Here is a 14272-nt window from a genome sequence, read left to right as displayed (position 1 = left end):
TAGTTCCAGCTACTTGGAAGGCTGAGGCGGAAGGATCGCCAGAGCCCAGCAGGTCGAGGCTGCGGTGGCTGGGAGCAGCCACTGCCCTCCAGTCTGGGTGACAGAGTGAGACTCCAACTCAAAAAAAAAAAAGCCAGCAGCCGGGCTCAGTGGCTCAGCCTGTAATGCCAATGCTTTGGGAGGCTGAGGTGAGTGGATTGCCTGAGTTCGCGGGTTCGAGACCCGCCTGGGCAACTTGGCGAGACCTCATCTCTACAATAAATCAAAAAATTAGCCAGGCGTGGTATCACGCGCCTGTAGTTCCAGCTACTTGGAAGGCTGAGGCGGAAGGATCGCCAGAGCCCAGCAGGTTGAGGCTGCGGTGGCTGGGAGCATGCCACTGCACTCCCAGTCTGGGTGACAGAGTGAGACCCCAACTCAAAAAAAAAAAAGCCTCACTGAAGGGAGCAGAGCAGAAAAGGACGAACTTACAGGAGGTTTGTTTTTGTTGATCTTGATGGTGAAGTAGGTGGCAGCAGTAACCCGTGGAATGGGTCTCCGAGCAGTTGGAACACTCCAGCGTACACAGTAGATGTAGTGGAAGCTGTGAATTAAGTCTTTCCTCTCTATAAATTCAGTGTAGTGCACCCAGCGATTCTGATACTCCCAAGTCTGTTTCATAGAAAAAAGAAAAAGCACACAGAAAAAGAAAAAAAATACTTCTGTTAAAGTACTGTAGATAAATGCAGTGTGTAACAGTCAGCGTTACAGCTTGGTTCTGGAGCTCACTCCTAACTTTTTTTATTGGGATTCAAACTAAAGTCAACTCCCAATTACCTCCATGGGTAGAGGAGAGAAAAGGTAGAGCTGACATGAAACAAGCAAAGAATACAAACTTCACTTGAGCTTGGCCTTTGGACTGCAGGGGCACACCCTCAGATGTGTGTGTGTACATACACACCATCTCACGACATATAGACCCTGCTTCAGACCCCTTACTTGGGAGGCAAGTTTGGTTAACTGGAAAATAACTAGAAGTTGTTATAACACATGATCTGTTCACCCCAGAAGACCTCAAGGTGTGACTAGAAAATAATGAGGCTGATCTCGCATTTGTGAAAATCAGACTTACTTCATTGTAGCCACAGGTGAAATATAAAATAAGTTCAGAGAGGAATGAGTCAGACAATTGGAAAACCACATCTCTCAGAAAGGACCGACTTCCTTCTCCTTGGAGAAGCTTGCCCCTTTCAAAGCATAAATCTTACTAGTGACGAGAGTTGAAAAAGAGAAAGCATTCCTTGGAATGTCTCCTTTGTCTGGGCCTCTTCTTGGAGTTGAGATGGGAATATAGTCCCACATCTGTGATCTGTGGTTTCTGATATTGAGGGCAGACTTTTTTTTTTTTTGAGTCAGAGTCTCATTCCGTCACCCAAGCTGGAGTGGAGTGGCACGCTCACCACAGCCTCAACCTCCTGAACTCTGGTGATCCTTCCACCTCAGCCTCCCAAGTAGCTGGGACTACAGGCGTACAGCACTACATCCGGCTAATTTTTTTACTTTTTGTAGAGATGAGGTCTCACTATATTTCCCAGGCTGGTCTCGAACTCCTGAACTCAAGCAATCGTCCCACCGTGACTTCCCAAAGTGTTAGGATTACAGGCGTGAGCCACCACACCCAGCTGAAACTTTCACTTTCTAATTTGTGTCTTTTTGCTCTCTGGGTTTTTTAAAATAATGATTTGTCTTTTTTTATTATAAAATTAATTTTAATTGTGTATTAAGTGATGGGGAATCTCCAATGTTTCCTTTATAAAGAACTCTGTATACCTAACCCTGAATTGTACTCCACATCTTCAAAATTAAAAATTAAAATATATATATATATATATATATATATATATATATATAACTCATTTGAGCTGGTCATGGTGGCTCATGCCTGTAATCCCAGCACTTTGGTAGGTTGAGGTGAGAGGACTGCCTGAGGCCACAACTTCGAGACCAGCCTGGGCAACTTCGCAAGACCTTGTCTCTACAATAAATCAAAAAATTAGCTGCATATGGTGGCATGTGCCTGTAGTTCCATCTATTTGGAAAGCTGAGGTGGAAGGATCACCTGTGCCCAACAGGTTGAGGCTGCAGTAGCCGTGAAGCTGCCACTGCACTCCAGCCTAGGCAACAGAGTGAGACTCCAACTAAAAAAAAAACCAAAAAAACTCATTTGCATATTCCTGTTGACAGATTGTGTTCCTGAAGAGAATGAACCAATTATTGTGCCCACTGGCAATGTCTAAGTATATTCTTTCCCACAATTGCACCAGCTTTCTGACACCAGGTTTCATCATTCTTATTCACATTGCAGTACCTTAAAAATTTTAGAATCTGCATTTTTTTCATTGATAATAAAACTCTGCATTATTTTTGTCATCAAAAAGTACTTTTCCTGCTGTGGTGGAAAGAATATATCAGACAGACCTATGATCATAACTTTATTTTGCTGCTTCATCATAGAAACTTTGGACAAATTACCCAACCTCTCTGAGCCTCAGGCTTCCTTGTCTGTAAAATGGGCACACTGATATACCCTACAACACAGGGTTGCCATGAGGATTCGATGAGATAATGCATGGGAAGTGCCCAGCGGTGCTTGGCACATAGCGATGCTCAGTAAGTGGCAACTCCTATTACACCATCCCCTGATGCGTGGTGGACTCTGGGAAACTGGCAATATGCTTGAGAAAGTTCTCCAGCAGAAATGCCTCGCTCTTAGCTACTGAGCCTCACTTCTAGGGTTCACTACATTAGTAGCACTGGGAACAGGGTGGTTTCATGGAATATAGCTCTTTTAGCTTTTTTTCTTTTTTTGAGTTGGAGTCTCACTCTGTCGCCCAAACTGGAGTGCAGTGGCCGCTCCCAGCCACCGCAGCCTCGACCCGCTGGGCTCTAGCGATCCTTCCACTTCAGCCTTCCAAGTAGCTGGAACTACAGGCGTGCGCTACCACGCCCGGCTAATTTTTTGATTTATTGTAGAGATGAGGTCTCGCCAAGTTGCCCAGGCGGGTCTCGAACCTGTGGGCTCAGGCAATCATCTCGCCTCAGCCTCACAAAGTGCTGGAATTATAGGCGTGAGCCACTACACCCAGCTTTTTTCTTTCTCTTTTTGGCAAGCTCTTCTTCATGATGTATCTTTTTAGTCACCTACTGATTGCCCTCACAACAGTCCTACAAAGTAGGTAAGACAAATGCTTTGACCTGACTTTTCATCTGTGAAGAAATAAGGGGAACGAGATAATAAGTCCGTTCACGTATTTGACACAGATTTATTGAGCATCTGTGCATCTGACCTTGCTAGGTGCTAGTGACAGAGCTGCGAACAAAAGTCTCTGCCCTCATGTACCATGATCTGGTGATGAGAGAAAGGTGTTAGGATAAATAAGTAGATGCTAGTACCTCGGGGAAAGAGAAATGTTAAGGGAAAAATGAATCAGAGAATGGGAGAGGGTTGCAATTTAAAGGTGACCAGGAAAGGCCTCAAGGAGCAGGTGATAGTTTTAACAAAGATCTGAAGAGAGGCAAAGCAATAAGCCACGAGAATATATATCTTAGGGGAGGGGTTTCCAGGCAGAGGAAACAGCAAGTGCAAAGGTCCTGTGGTGGGAACATGCCTGGCAGTTAAGGAACAGCAAGAAGAAAAATATGACTAAGTGAGGAAGGTAAAAGCAGGGAAGGTAGTAAGTGATGGAAGCTAAACCATAAGTTGCAAGAGGGCAGCGGACTTAGATTACATCAGGCTTTGTAGACCATTGTCAGGACTTACTTTTTAAAAATAATTTTATTTACTTATTTATTTGAGACAGGCGCTTTCTCTGTCATCCAGACTGGAGTGCAGTGGCAGGATCATAGTTTATTGCAGTCTCAAATTCCTGGGCTTAAGTGATCCTCTTTCCTCAACCTCCCAAGTAGCTGGGACTACAGGCACACACCACCACACCTAGCTAACTTTTTTATTTTTATTTTCATAGATACGAGGTCTCTCTATGTTCCCTAGGCTGGCGGTCAATGTCTCGATCACAGCTCACAGCAGCCTCAATCTTTTGGCCTCAGGTGGTCCTCCCACCTCAGCCTCCCGAGTATCTGGGACTACAGGTACACACCACCATGCCCGGCTAATTATTTCTTATTATTCTTTGTAGAGACAGGTGTCTCACTAAGTTGCCCAGGCTAGTCTTGAACTCTTGAACTCAAGTGATCCTCCTGCCGCAGTCTCCTAAAGTGCTGTAGTTACAGGCGTGAGTCACCACCCTGGCCAGGACTTACCTTTGCCTTTTACTCAGAATGATCTGCAAGGGAAATTTTTTTTTTTTTTTTTTTTTGAGTTGGAGTCTCACTCTGTCGCCTAGACTGGAGTGCAGTGGCCGCTCCCAGTCACCGCAGCCTTGACCTGCTGGGCTCCAGCCATCCTTCCACCTCAGCCTTCTGAGTAGTCGGAATTACAGGCATGCACCACCACGCCCGATTTTGTGATTTATTGTAGAGATGAGGTCTCGCTGCCCAGGCGGGTCTCGAACCCGCAGGCGCAGGCAATTCACTCACCTCAGCCTCCCAAAGGCGCGGGATTACAGGCTGAGCCACCGTCTGCTTGCTCTGTGTTCCATTCTAGTCTGATTTGAGAGCCCTGGTGCACATCTCCACTCAGGGCAGGAAGGCTCAAGGGCTACTCGCACCATTCATCTTCTCCAGATGCTCCTCTGAATGTGAGTGGCGAGTGGTGCCCAGTGGAGCATAGACGGAGGAGGTGGAGCCAGAAATTCCTGACTTTTCCTCTTTCCCACCTGACCAGATCTCCTTAAAACCTTAGAAAACTGCCCCGAGGTCTATAGGCTTTGATGGGCTGGCCAGAAGAACAGAGACAGCTGGAACTTTTTGAGGGGTGCAGGGTGGGAATTTACCTCCACCAATTTCAACTGGTCTCTGTTCCATGGAAGTACAATGAGAAGGGATTTCAAGCCATTCTTCTTTATTCACTTAATGCGAAGCAACCCAGGGCCTTCTCTGCAAAGCTACCAGGATAAGTCACACAAAGGGGTCAGAGCCAAACACAGATAGGAAAAAATAAGGAATTTGCAGGCATGTACAGCTTGCCATGTGGGCAATACATTCCAAAGCCAATTCAAAAAGACTTCAGAGTCAGCCGGGTGCAGTGGCTCATGCCTATAATCTCAGCACTTTGGGAGGCCAAGGCAAGAGGATTGCTTGAGCCCCGAACATTGAGACCAACCTAGGCATCATAGCCAGAACTTATCTCTTCAAAAAAAAAAAAAAAAAATGACTTAGGTGTGGTGGCATGTGCTTATAGTCCCAGCTACTTGGGAGGCTAAGGCAGGATTACCTGAGTTTAGGAGGTTGAGGCTGCAGTGAGCCATAATGGTACCACTGCACTCCAGCTTGGGTGACAGAGTGAGACCCCAACTCAATAAAGATTTCAGGGAGCGTAAATCACTCTACCAAAAAAATACTTCTACTCGTATGTTTATCACAACACTATTCACAGTAGCAAAAACATGGAACCAACCCAGGTGCCCATCAACGGTGGACTGGATAAAGAAAATGTGGTACATATATACCATGGAATACCACACAGCCATGAAAAAGAACAAAATCATGTCTTTGTAGCAACAACGATGCAGCTAGAGGCCATCATTCTAAGTGAATTATCACAGAAACAGAAAACTGAATACCAGATATTCTCATTCATGAGTGGGAGTTGGCTAGGTGCAGTGGCTCATGCCTGTAATCCCAGCACTTTGGGAGGCCGAGGCGAGAGGATTTTCTGAGCCCAGGGATTCAAGACCAGCCTGAGCAACATGGCAAGACCTCATCTCTACAATAAATCAAAAAATTAGCCAGGGGTGGTAGCACGTGCCTGTAGTTCTAGCTACTGGGAAGGTTGAAGCGGAAGGATCTTCTGAGCCCAGCAGGTTAAGTCTGTGGTAGCTGTGAACGTGCCACTGCACTCCAGCCTGAGCAACAGAGTGAGACTCCGACTCAAAGTTAAAAAAAAAAAAAAGTGGGAGTTAAACACTGGATACACACAGGCATAAGGATGGGAATAATAACCACTGGAGACTCCTAAAAGGGGGAGGGAGGGAGGAGGGAGAATAAGGGTTGAAAAACCACACATCGGATACCATGCTCACCACCTGGCTGATGGGCTCTATGGAATATACTTATGTAACAAATCTGCACATGTACCCATTGAATCCAAAATTTTTAAAGGGAGGCTGGGCACAGTGGTTTCCACCTATAATCCCAGCACTTTGGAAGGCCAAAGCAGGAGCATCACTTGAGCCCAAGAGTTAGAGACCAATCTGGGCAACATAGTGAAACCTCATCTCTACAAAAAATACAAAAATTAGCCAATGTGGTGACATGCACCTATAGTCCCAGCTAATTGGGAGACTGAGGTGGAAGAATCACCTGAGCCCAGGAGGTTGAGACTGTGGTGAGCCATGATCATGTCACTGCACTTTAGTCTGGACAACAGAGTGAGACTCTGACTCCAAAAACAAACAAATAAATAAATAACAATAATTTTTACAGTAAAAAATAAAGCCATTGGATCCATCTGCATTCCCTCCATTACCAGGAGCATTCTAAAATTGGTGGTAAATTATTCTGGAGGATAGTCTCCCTCCTCAGTCCACTAAGCACCCATTTAATGCACCAGCATGAACAAATTGCTTAACTGGGAATATCAGCTTTCCTAGGGAAATGTAAGTTCAGAATGATACAAACACAGGGAAGTATGTGCTTTTCACCTTCAAAGACTCTCCCACTTTGACTTTGGAACCAAGATGAAGACAATGTTTACTTACTCTGGTCACCTTTGACATCATCGCCTAGGTTTTCTAAACTTCATAACTTTGGATCAAATGAGGCTTTTTTATTGTCCATCACTCTTGTGTACCAAACAAGAGTGGTCAATTAACTTACCAAAACAAACTCCTCAATATTTCTACGGCCCCTTTCCTCTGTGAATTCACCATGTGTGATCCACTTGACATTTTTGATGGGGTGTTCAGCGTCTGTAAACAAGGTGTAAGTGTGTTAGTTGCCTGGTAGTGTGGCACTACATGATGAGATAATTCCTCAGACATCCAGACAGTATTACTACCTTCCACAATCTGAATAGCAGCATTGATGACCTCCTGAACAAGAGCGAGAGCCACTTCATTCACTTTGTTATGTTCTATAATCACCTTTTTCTTGCTTGTAGGTTTGTTATCCATTGTCTTCTAAATTTTTAAATTTTTAGTAACATTCACTTTTTTTTCCTGAAGAAAGAAACTCAAGAAGTGACTCACCGTGCGTGTACCTGTGTATACACACAAAAGAACACATTCATTTAAGTACAGACCCTCTCTTGAAGAACCATAAGATGCAGGAAACAGTTGTCAACTCTAGGGAGGGGACTAGGAGTTTGGGATGAGAGTGAGCCTGCTGCTAAGATCTACTTTTCCTGAAAACCAAGGATTTTCACATTCTTAAAATCACGAAGACTTGAATCGAAATAGAAGAGAATGATTTCTAACTTCTTTGAGTACCAACAATACTGACTTCTAGTTGAGTCTTTAATAGAATCCCAGTCTTTGATAGGAGCAACTGAGGGCACCTGTCTCTTTATGGACGGCCTTAAAATGAAGGTGGGCATAGTGGTGCACCCCTGTAATTCCAGGTACTTGAGAAGCTGAAGCAGGAGGATCTCTTGAGTCCAGGAGTTTGAGAACAGTCAGGGCAACATAGTGAGACCCCTCCCTATCTTAAAATTTTTTAAGCATAAAGATATTGTTAAAAATGAGTAGGAGCATTACAGCAAAGTAGGATTGGTTTTGCAGATTTTTCTCTTGGGTTTTTCAGGTACAGTATACAATTATATCATCTCCAAAAAACCATCACTTTTTACCATCTCTTTTCTTGGAATATTTATTTCTTATGAGTACTAGCTTTGATAAACATTTACAGCAAAATGAAAGATGGAGATAATGAGCATTCTTTTTTGTCTCACTTCAATGGGCTTGCTTTCTGGTGTTATACCATTAAGTATGATGCTGGGGTTTTTAAAAAAAATTGCTGGGTGCAGTGGCTCATGCCTGTAATCCCAGCACTTCGGGAGGCGGAGGTGAGAGGATTGCCTGAGCCCATGGGTTTGAGACTAGCCTGGGCAACTTGGCAAGACCTCATCTCTCAATAAACCAAAAAACTAGCTGGACATGGTGGCACACACCTGTAGTTCCAACTTACTTGGAAGGCTGAGGCAGAAGGATTGCCTGAGCCCAGCAGGTCAAGGCTGTGGTAGCCATGAGCATGTCACTGCACTCCAGGAGCCTGGGTGACAGAGTGAAACTCCAACTCAAAAAAATAAGTAAATTTTTTGGCTGGGCTTAGTGGCTCAGCCTGTAATCCCAACACTTTGGGAGGCCGAGGTGAGTGGATTGCCTGAGCCCACGGGTTCGAGACCCACCTGGGCAACTTGGTGACACCTCATCTCTACAATAAATCAAAAATTAGCCGGGTGTGGCAGCACGTGCCTATAGTTCCAGCTGCTTGGAAGGCTGAGGCGGAAGGATCACTGGACCCTAGCAGATCGAGGCTGCGGTGGCCAAGAGCGTGCCACTGCACTCCAGTCTGGGCAACAGAGTGAGACTTCAATTAAAAAAAAAATTAAATTTTTTTTGTAGAGATGAGATCTCGCTATGTTGCCCAGGCTGGTCTCAAACTCCTGGGCTCAAGCAATTCTCCTGCCTTGGCCTCCCAAAGTGCTGAGATTATAGGCACCTGAGTGATGCTGACTCTATGCTTTGAGACTGACCACATCAGAAAATATTTGCTCCTGTTCTAGGAATATTATTACCACAAATGATAGCTAACATTTTCTAAATGCCTTTAATATGTATTGACAATGTGAAAATTGGAATTATTGGGCCTGTGAACATGGGTCCATCACAGAGCTAGGAGTCTTGCACATTGTCAGTCTTTTTTTTAATATCTTTTCCCTTGAATCTTCGATTTTCTTTCCCTACTACTGTTTACGTCTCTTCCTTGGATTCTCTTTCCCTGCTACTGTTTGTCTCTTCACTAATGAGAAATCACTTACTTCCAGCATAGTTTTAAATTTCAAGCAAGCAATCCTTGCATTAGGGGGCTGCGTGAGAGTGAGTATCTCTCTCCACAGGGAGCTATTTATGTTTCCATAATTTACAGCTCCCAATTTTGGGGTGTTTAACAGCTCCCAATTTGGGGGTGTTTCATTTAACTCTCACCACAGTCCTACAAGATCATGCACTGGACACCTTCCATTTGCCCTTCCAGATCCATCCTCCATCTCTCCCTGCTTGTTTCCCCAGTTAGGCTAAGCTGACTGGACCAGTGAATGAGCTCTCCCATGTCCTCTGACTTCCAGAAGCTTCCACACAATAGGGAGGTTGGGCTGAAGGGAGGAGAGTGAAGTTGAAATCTAACAGGGACGCCGGTGGCTGGCTGCATGGAGAAGATCTCTGTTTCTCTCAGGGCAGCTCTCTTGCAACTTCTCAGTCTGGCAAAGGAAACCACTCTCCCCTCAACCTTTTGGGCCCCGCTGTTTTGTTTTGCTTTGCTTTATTTTAGATTTTAGGTACACATGCATGTTTGTTACATGGACATATTGTGTAGTGGTGGGAATTGGGTCTCAGGTGGCCCATTCCCCAGATTGTGAACATTGAGCCCCATAGGTACTTTCTGAACCCTAACCCTCCTTCCCACCTTCCCCCTTATTGGTATCCACAGTGTCTATTACTTCTATCTTTGTGGCCATTTAGCTCCCACATATAAGTGAGAACATGTGGTGTTTGGTTTTCTGTTTCTGAGTCCGTTCACTTGGAATGATGATCTCCAGCTCCATCCATGTGGTTGCAAAGGACATGATTCCATTCTCTTTCTTTGGCTGTGGGACCCACTGTTACTAGCCCCAGGAAGCTGCACTTTCCGTTGTGTTCCCTATACTCTGGCCACATCTTTGTAACTATTTTTTTTTTTAATTGAAGTCTCATTGTCACCCAGGGTGGTGTGCAGTGGCATGCTCAAGGCCACCGCAGTCTCAACTTCCTAGGCTCAAGTGATCCTTCCACCTCAGCCTTCCAAGTAGCTGGAACCACAGGTGCGTACCACTCCTGGCTAATTTTTTTTTTTTTGTAGAGACGCGGTCTCCCCAAGTTGCCTGGGCTGATCTCAAACCCCTGGGCTCAGGTAATCCTCTCGCCTCCGCCTCCCAAAGTGCTGGAATTACAGGAGCGAGTCACTGCGTCCGGCCTACTTCATTTAACCCTTCTTCAACTGTCCTCATTTTAGCATGCCAGCAGTTTACTACAGGGACCTTGAGTCATAAACAGAAGGAGTCTCGTTGTCATGGGAAAAGGAGGAAACCAAGCTATACACCCACGTTGTCTGGCTCCACAGCCTGTGCTCTTCACTATGCTGCTCTTCTCCCTCCGAGATTCAGAAAGGGGAGTGGGGGCCTATTCTCACATGTTCATCTGGAGTCACAATGCACCTACTCTCTCTCTTTCTGAGAACCTGTTTCACGAATGTCAACCCTCTGTTTCCTTTATCAATATCATCACTGGTCCCAAGGGGTGGTGGATACCGTACAAGGCAACTCAGTTCCCATGGCCATCAGTCCAAGGATGCTTTGCATAGCCTTTGGGCATCCTGCAATAACGTTGACTGCTATTCATTTTGACCTTGATATTAGCACTTTAAGCTGTTTGCCTCTGCCTCAGTTTCCTGTTGCTGAAGTTGAAGGGTGGACAGGTTCACCGGCTAGAGGACACGGAGTCTTTCCGGACTGTCCATTCCAGAGCAGGAGGGGACTAAAGAGTGGTGGGTGAGGGGTCTGAGGGTTCTTAGCACTAGAGGCCTGGCCCTCCCTTAGTCCTTACCAGAGGTCCTCAAACTTTTAAAACGGGGCCAGTTCACTGTCCCTCAGATCGTTGGAGAGGCGAACTATAGTTTAAAAAAAAAAAGCTATGAACAAATTCCTTTTTTTTTTTAAACTATAATCCGCCCCTCCAACGGTCTGAGGGACAGTGAGCTGGCCCCCTGTTTTAAAAGTTTGAGGACCCCTGCCTTAGGCCATGTCAGTTTAGCCAAAGCAATTTGCTGTAAACTGTAGCTGAGGACAACCACACAAAAGTTTTTGTGTACATTGGTAAGTTCAGTAGGCTTTGGTGAGATAGCCTTACAGCAACCTGATCCTTCAGAAAATTGCCCATTTGGTAACTTGGTCATTCAGTGACTTGGCTTTCGCCAAATTGCCTATTAATAAATTGACTAGAAGCCAAATATGTGATCTCCAACACTCAGCATACGGGGTGGACACTTTATGCATGGAAGGATCCCCTTAAGACCTTCCCCAGGAAGCCCTATGACCCAACAGGAGAGGGAAGGTGGGAAGCAGGGCCCAGGAGGAAGCTCACTTTTTATCCTCACACGTCTGTGGGCACACACTATTCTAAAGCCCCCTCCCATGGTCTCTCCTGGTTCTTTTTCTTCTCTTCCTAATAAGAGGCCAGACGGGTAGCATGAATGGGAAGAGGTGGGGGCATAGTCAGATCTGTGATCTGGGTGATAAATAGGAACAAACAATGAAGGCCCTTTTTGTGTACTATCCCACCCCCAAGAAACCCTAATACCTGAATGACCAGATCCTTGTTTGAAGCAGTAGCAGCAGTAATTGAAGAAGCCCCAGAAGGAGTCTCTCAACAGCTTTCTTCCAAGATTCCCCAACAGAATGTTTACAAGTGCTGCCATAGCAACATCAATTTCAACCAATGGGAAGAAAAGCCCACTCTGCTGCTGTTACTAAAGGAGCGTGAAACCGGAGGGAGTGAGGGAAGGAGGGGAAGAGTCGGTCACAGCAACTATCTGACCTCAACAACAGGGCCAAGCTGTCACAATGAACTTCTCAGCAGGAGATGAGCTTGCAGGGCTGTGCCAGGTGAAATAATGATGGCTAGCCTCACAGCTGTTATGTATTGGGGAGCCTTTATGATGCGCTACTCACTGTTAAGCCTTCCATAAGTGTTAAGTCATTTACTCCTCACAATGGCACCCTGAGGTGTGTATTAGTACTTTCATATTACAATGGAAAAAACCGGGCCGGGCTCAGTGGCTCAGCCTGTAATCCCAGCACTTTGGGAGGCTGAGGCGAGTGGATTTCCTGAGCCCATGGGTTCGAGACCCACCCAACCAACTTGGTGAGACCTCATCTCTACAATAAATCAAAAATTAGTCGGGCGTGGTAGCACATGCCCGTACTTCCAGCTCCTTGGAAGGCTGAGGCGTAAGGATCACCGGAGCCCAGCAGGTCGAGGCTGCAGTGGCCGGGAGCATGCAACTGCACTCCAGCCTGGGTGACAGAGTGACACTCCAACTCAAAAAGAAAAAAAAAAAAAAAGAAAAGAAACGAAACCGAGGCACAGAGAGTGTTAAGTAAGTTGTCTCAAACTCAAACCCTGAGCTGTCTGACTTCATTGAACTTTTACTTTTTTATTTCCAAATTCTGAGGTTAGGACTTCCCTCCTGAATGTTTTCAAAGATGTCTTCTGTGAATGAAGGGTGAGAGAGCGTACATTGTAATGCTTATCAGCACAGATTCAGGAACAATTTACTTAACACTGGTCTTTCTCAGTTTGTTTGTCTATGAAATGGGGATAATAATTATGCCTACAGAATAGGGTTTTTATGGGGATCAAACCAGACAATCCATGTGAAGACTGAAAACAGTACCTGGTGTGTCGTAAGTTTTCTATAATGGTTGGATATCATTCCTAGTATTATTATTAATAGTAGTGGTATCATAAATAGTAATATTTTAAATGGTCTTAACTGGTGAAATGAAAAGTTGATGACCCTATGTCAAGACCCAGTTTTACGTAAATTTTATTAGTCCCTGAAATCTCAAGTCTCAGAATCCCTGCTCTTAACTATAACTATGCTCTGTAGATAGAGTGATTGCTCACTATAAGACAAGGGTCCTTAGTCCTAACAAAGGAAGCAAAGTGCTTGTGTCTTTTTTTTTTTTTTTTTTTTTGAGTCAGATTCTCACTCTGTCACTCAGGCTGGAGTGCAGTGTCACACTCACGATTTCCACTGCCTTGACCTGCTGAGCTCAGACAATCCTTCTACCTCAGCCTTCCAAATAGCTGGAACCACAGGCGTGTGCCACCACCCTTGGCTAATTTTTTAATTTATTGTAGAGATGAGATCTCACCAAGTTGCCCAGGCTGGTCTTGAACCTCTGGGCTCAGGCAATCCTCTCTCATCAGCCTCCCAAAGTGCTGGGATTATAGGCATGAGCCACCGTACTTGGTTTGTTAAGTCTTTATCCAGGAAGAAATGTTGAGCTCACTGCCTGTAAGACATCATACCCCAGAGATGGTGCTATGGAGGTGGAGTGCTGACGCAGGGGAATGGGGGTGGAGAGGAAGAAGTGTGGGAGGCAGTGTGGCTTAGGAGGAACACAGACAACGAACACAGATACAGCGTTTCAAATCCCAGCTCTGCCACATACTGGTACTGATATGTGGTGACTTCAGGCAGGTTGTTTCAACTCTCTGAGCCTCATGTGTACAATGGGAATCTTAATAGTAACTTCACAGGGTTGATGGGAAGATGAAATGGGGTGATTCATATAAAGCACTCAGAACAAGAATAGGCACGCTGTAGGTGTTCAATAAGTATTAGTTACCACAATCATGATGAAGACGAGACTAACCACAACAGGCGGAACCGAAAAGCAGAGGAACCAGAAAAAGTCCACACTCCCCTGAAGTTGGGGGAATTTTCCCAGTGCTCCAGGGACAAGCATGTCATGAGCTTCCACTCAGCAGAATCATTGCCCAGCCAAGTCACAAGGAGAACTCGTGTGGACACAGTTATTAGTGGGTACGTAAGTTCCAGAGCTAGAATCCCGTCAGTGAGGGTGACTGGCCTCAGTTCTGTTCGCTGGTCTGACTCCCATAAAGTCCATCAGATCAACTGCCATGAACCCTCTAGTACCACAGCTGGCTGGGAGCCACAGCCCTGACTTCTCTTGGGTTAAGGGGAGGCTGGTTGTGCTTCTGGAACAGGAGTTGGAAATAGGCCCCATAGTAGCTGCGTTCCAAAGAACAGAGCTCTGGCTTCCTTTGGTCAAGCTTGGATGGGCAAAGGCAACAAGACCTCTTCCCGGCAGCCCTGAGCCACTGGTGAAAGA

The 14272-nt window shown here is 45.4% G+C and overlaps 1 protein-coding gene across 1 annotated transcript in view; it reads right to left on the bottom strand.

The window, feature by feature from the left end:
• Positions 1 to 7271, bottom strand: part of AKAP14 (A-kinase anchoring protein 14) — a 12696-nt gene extending 5425 nt beyond the window's left edge. The window contains exons 1-3 of the mRNA XM_021706735.1: positions 7157 to 7271; positions 6976 to 7067; positions 472 to 651 (exon numbers count right to left, since the gene is read on the bottom strand). Coding sequence (XP_021562410.1) covers positions 472 to 651; positions 6976 to 7067; positions 7157 to 7271 — 387 coding nt within the window. The remainder of the gene's footprint in view (positions 1 to 471; positions 652 to 6975; positions 7068 to 7156) is intronic.
• Positions 7272 to 14272: the final 7001 nt, after the last annotated feature.

This window comes from Carlito syrichta, unplaced genomic scaffold (assembly GCF_000164805.1).
Source record: "Carlito syrichta isolate Samal-C Ts95f unplaced genomic scaffold, Tarsius_syrichta-2.0.1 Scaffold315966, whole genome shotgun sequence".
Classification (NCBI taxonomy): Eukaryota; Metazoa; Chordata; class Mammalia; order Primates; family Tarsiidae; genus Carlito; species Carlito syrichta.
Note: the sequence above shows the minus strand (reverse complement) of the source record. Positions and strands in the feature narration are given on the sequence as shown.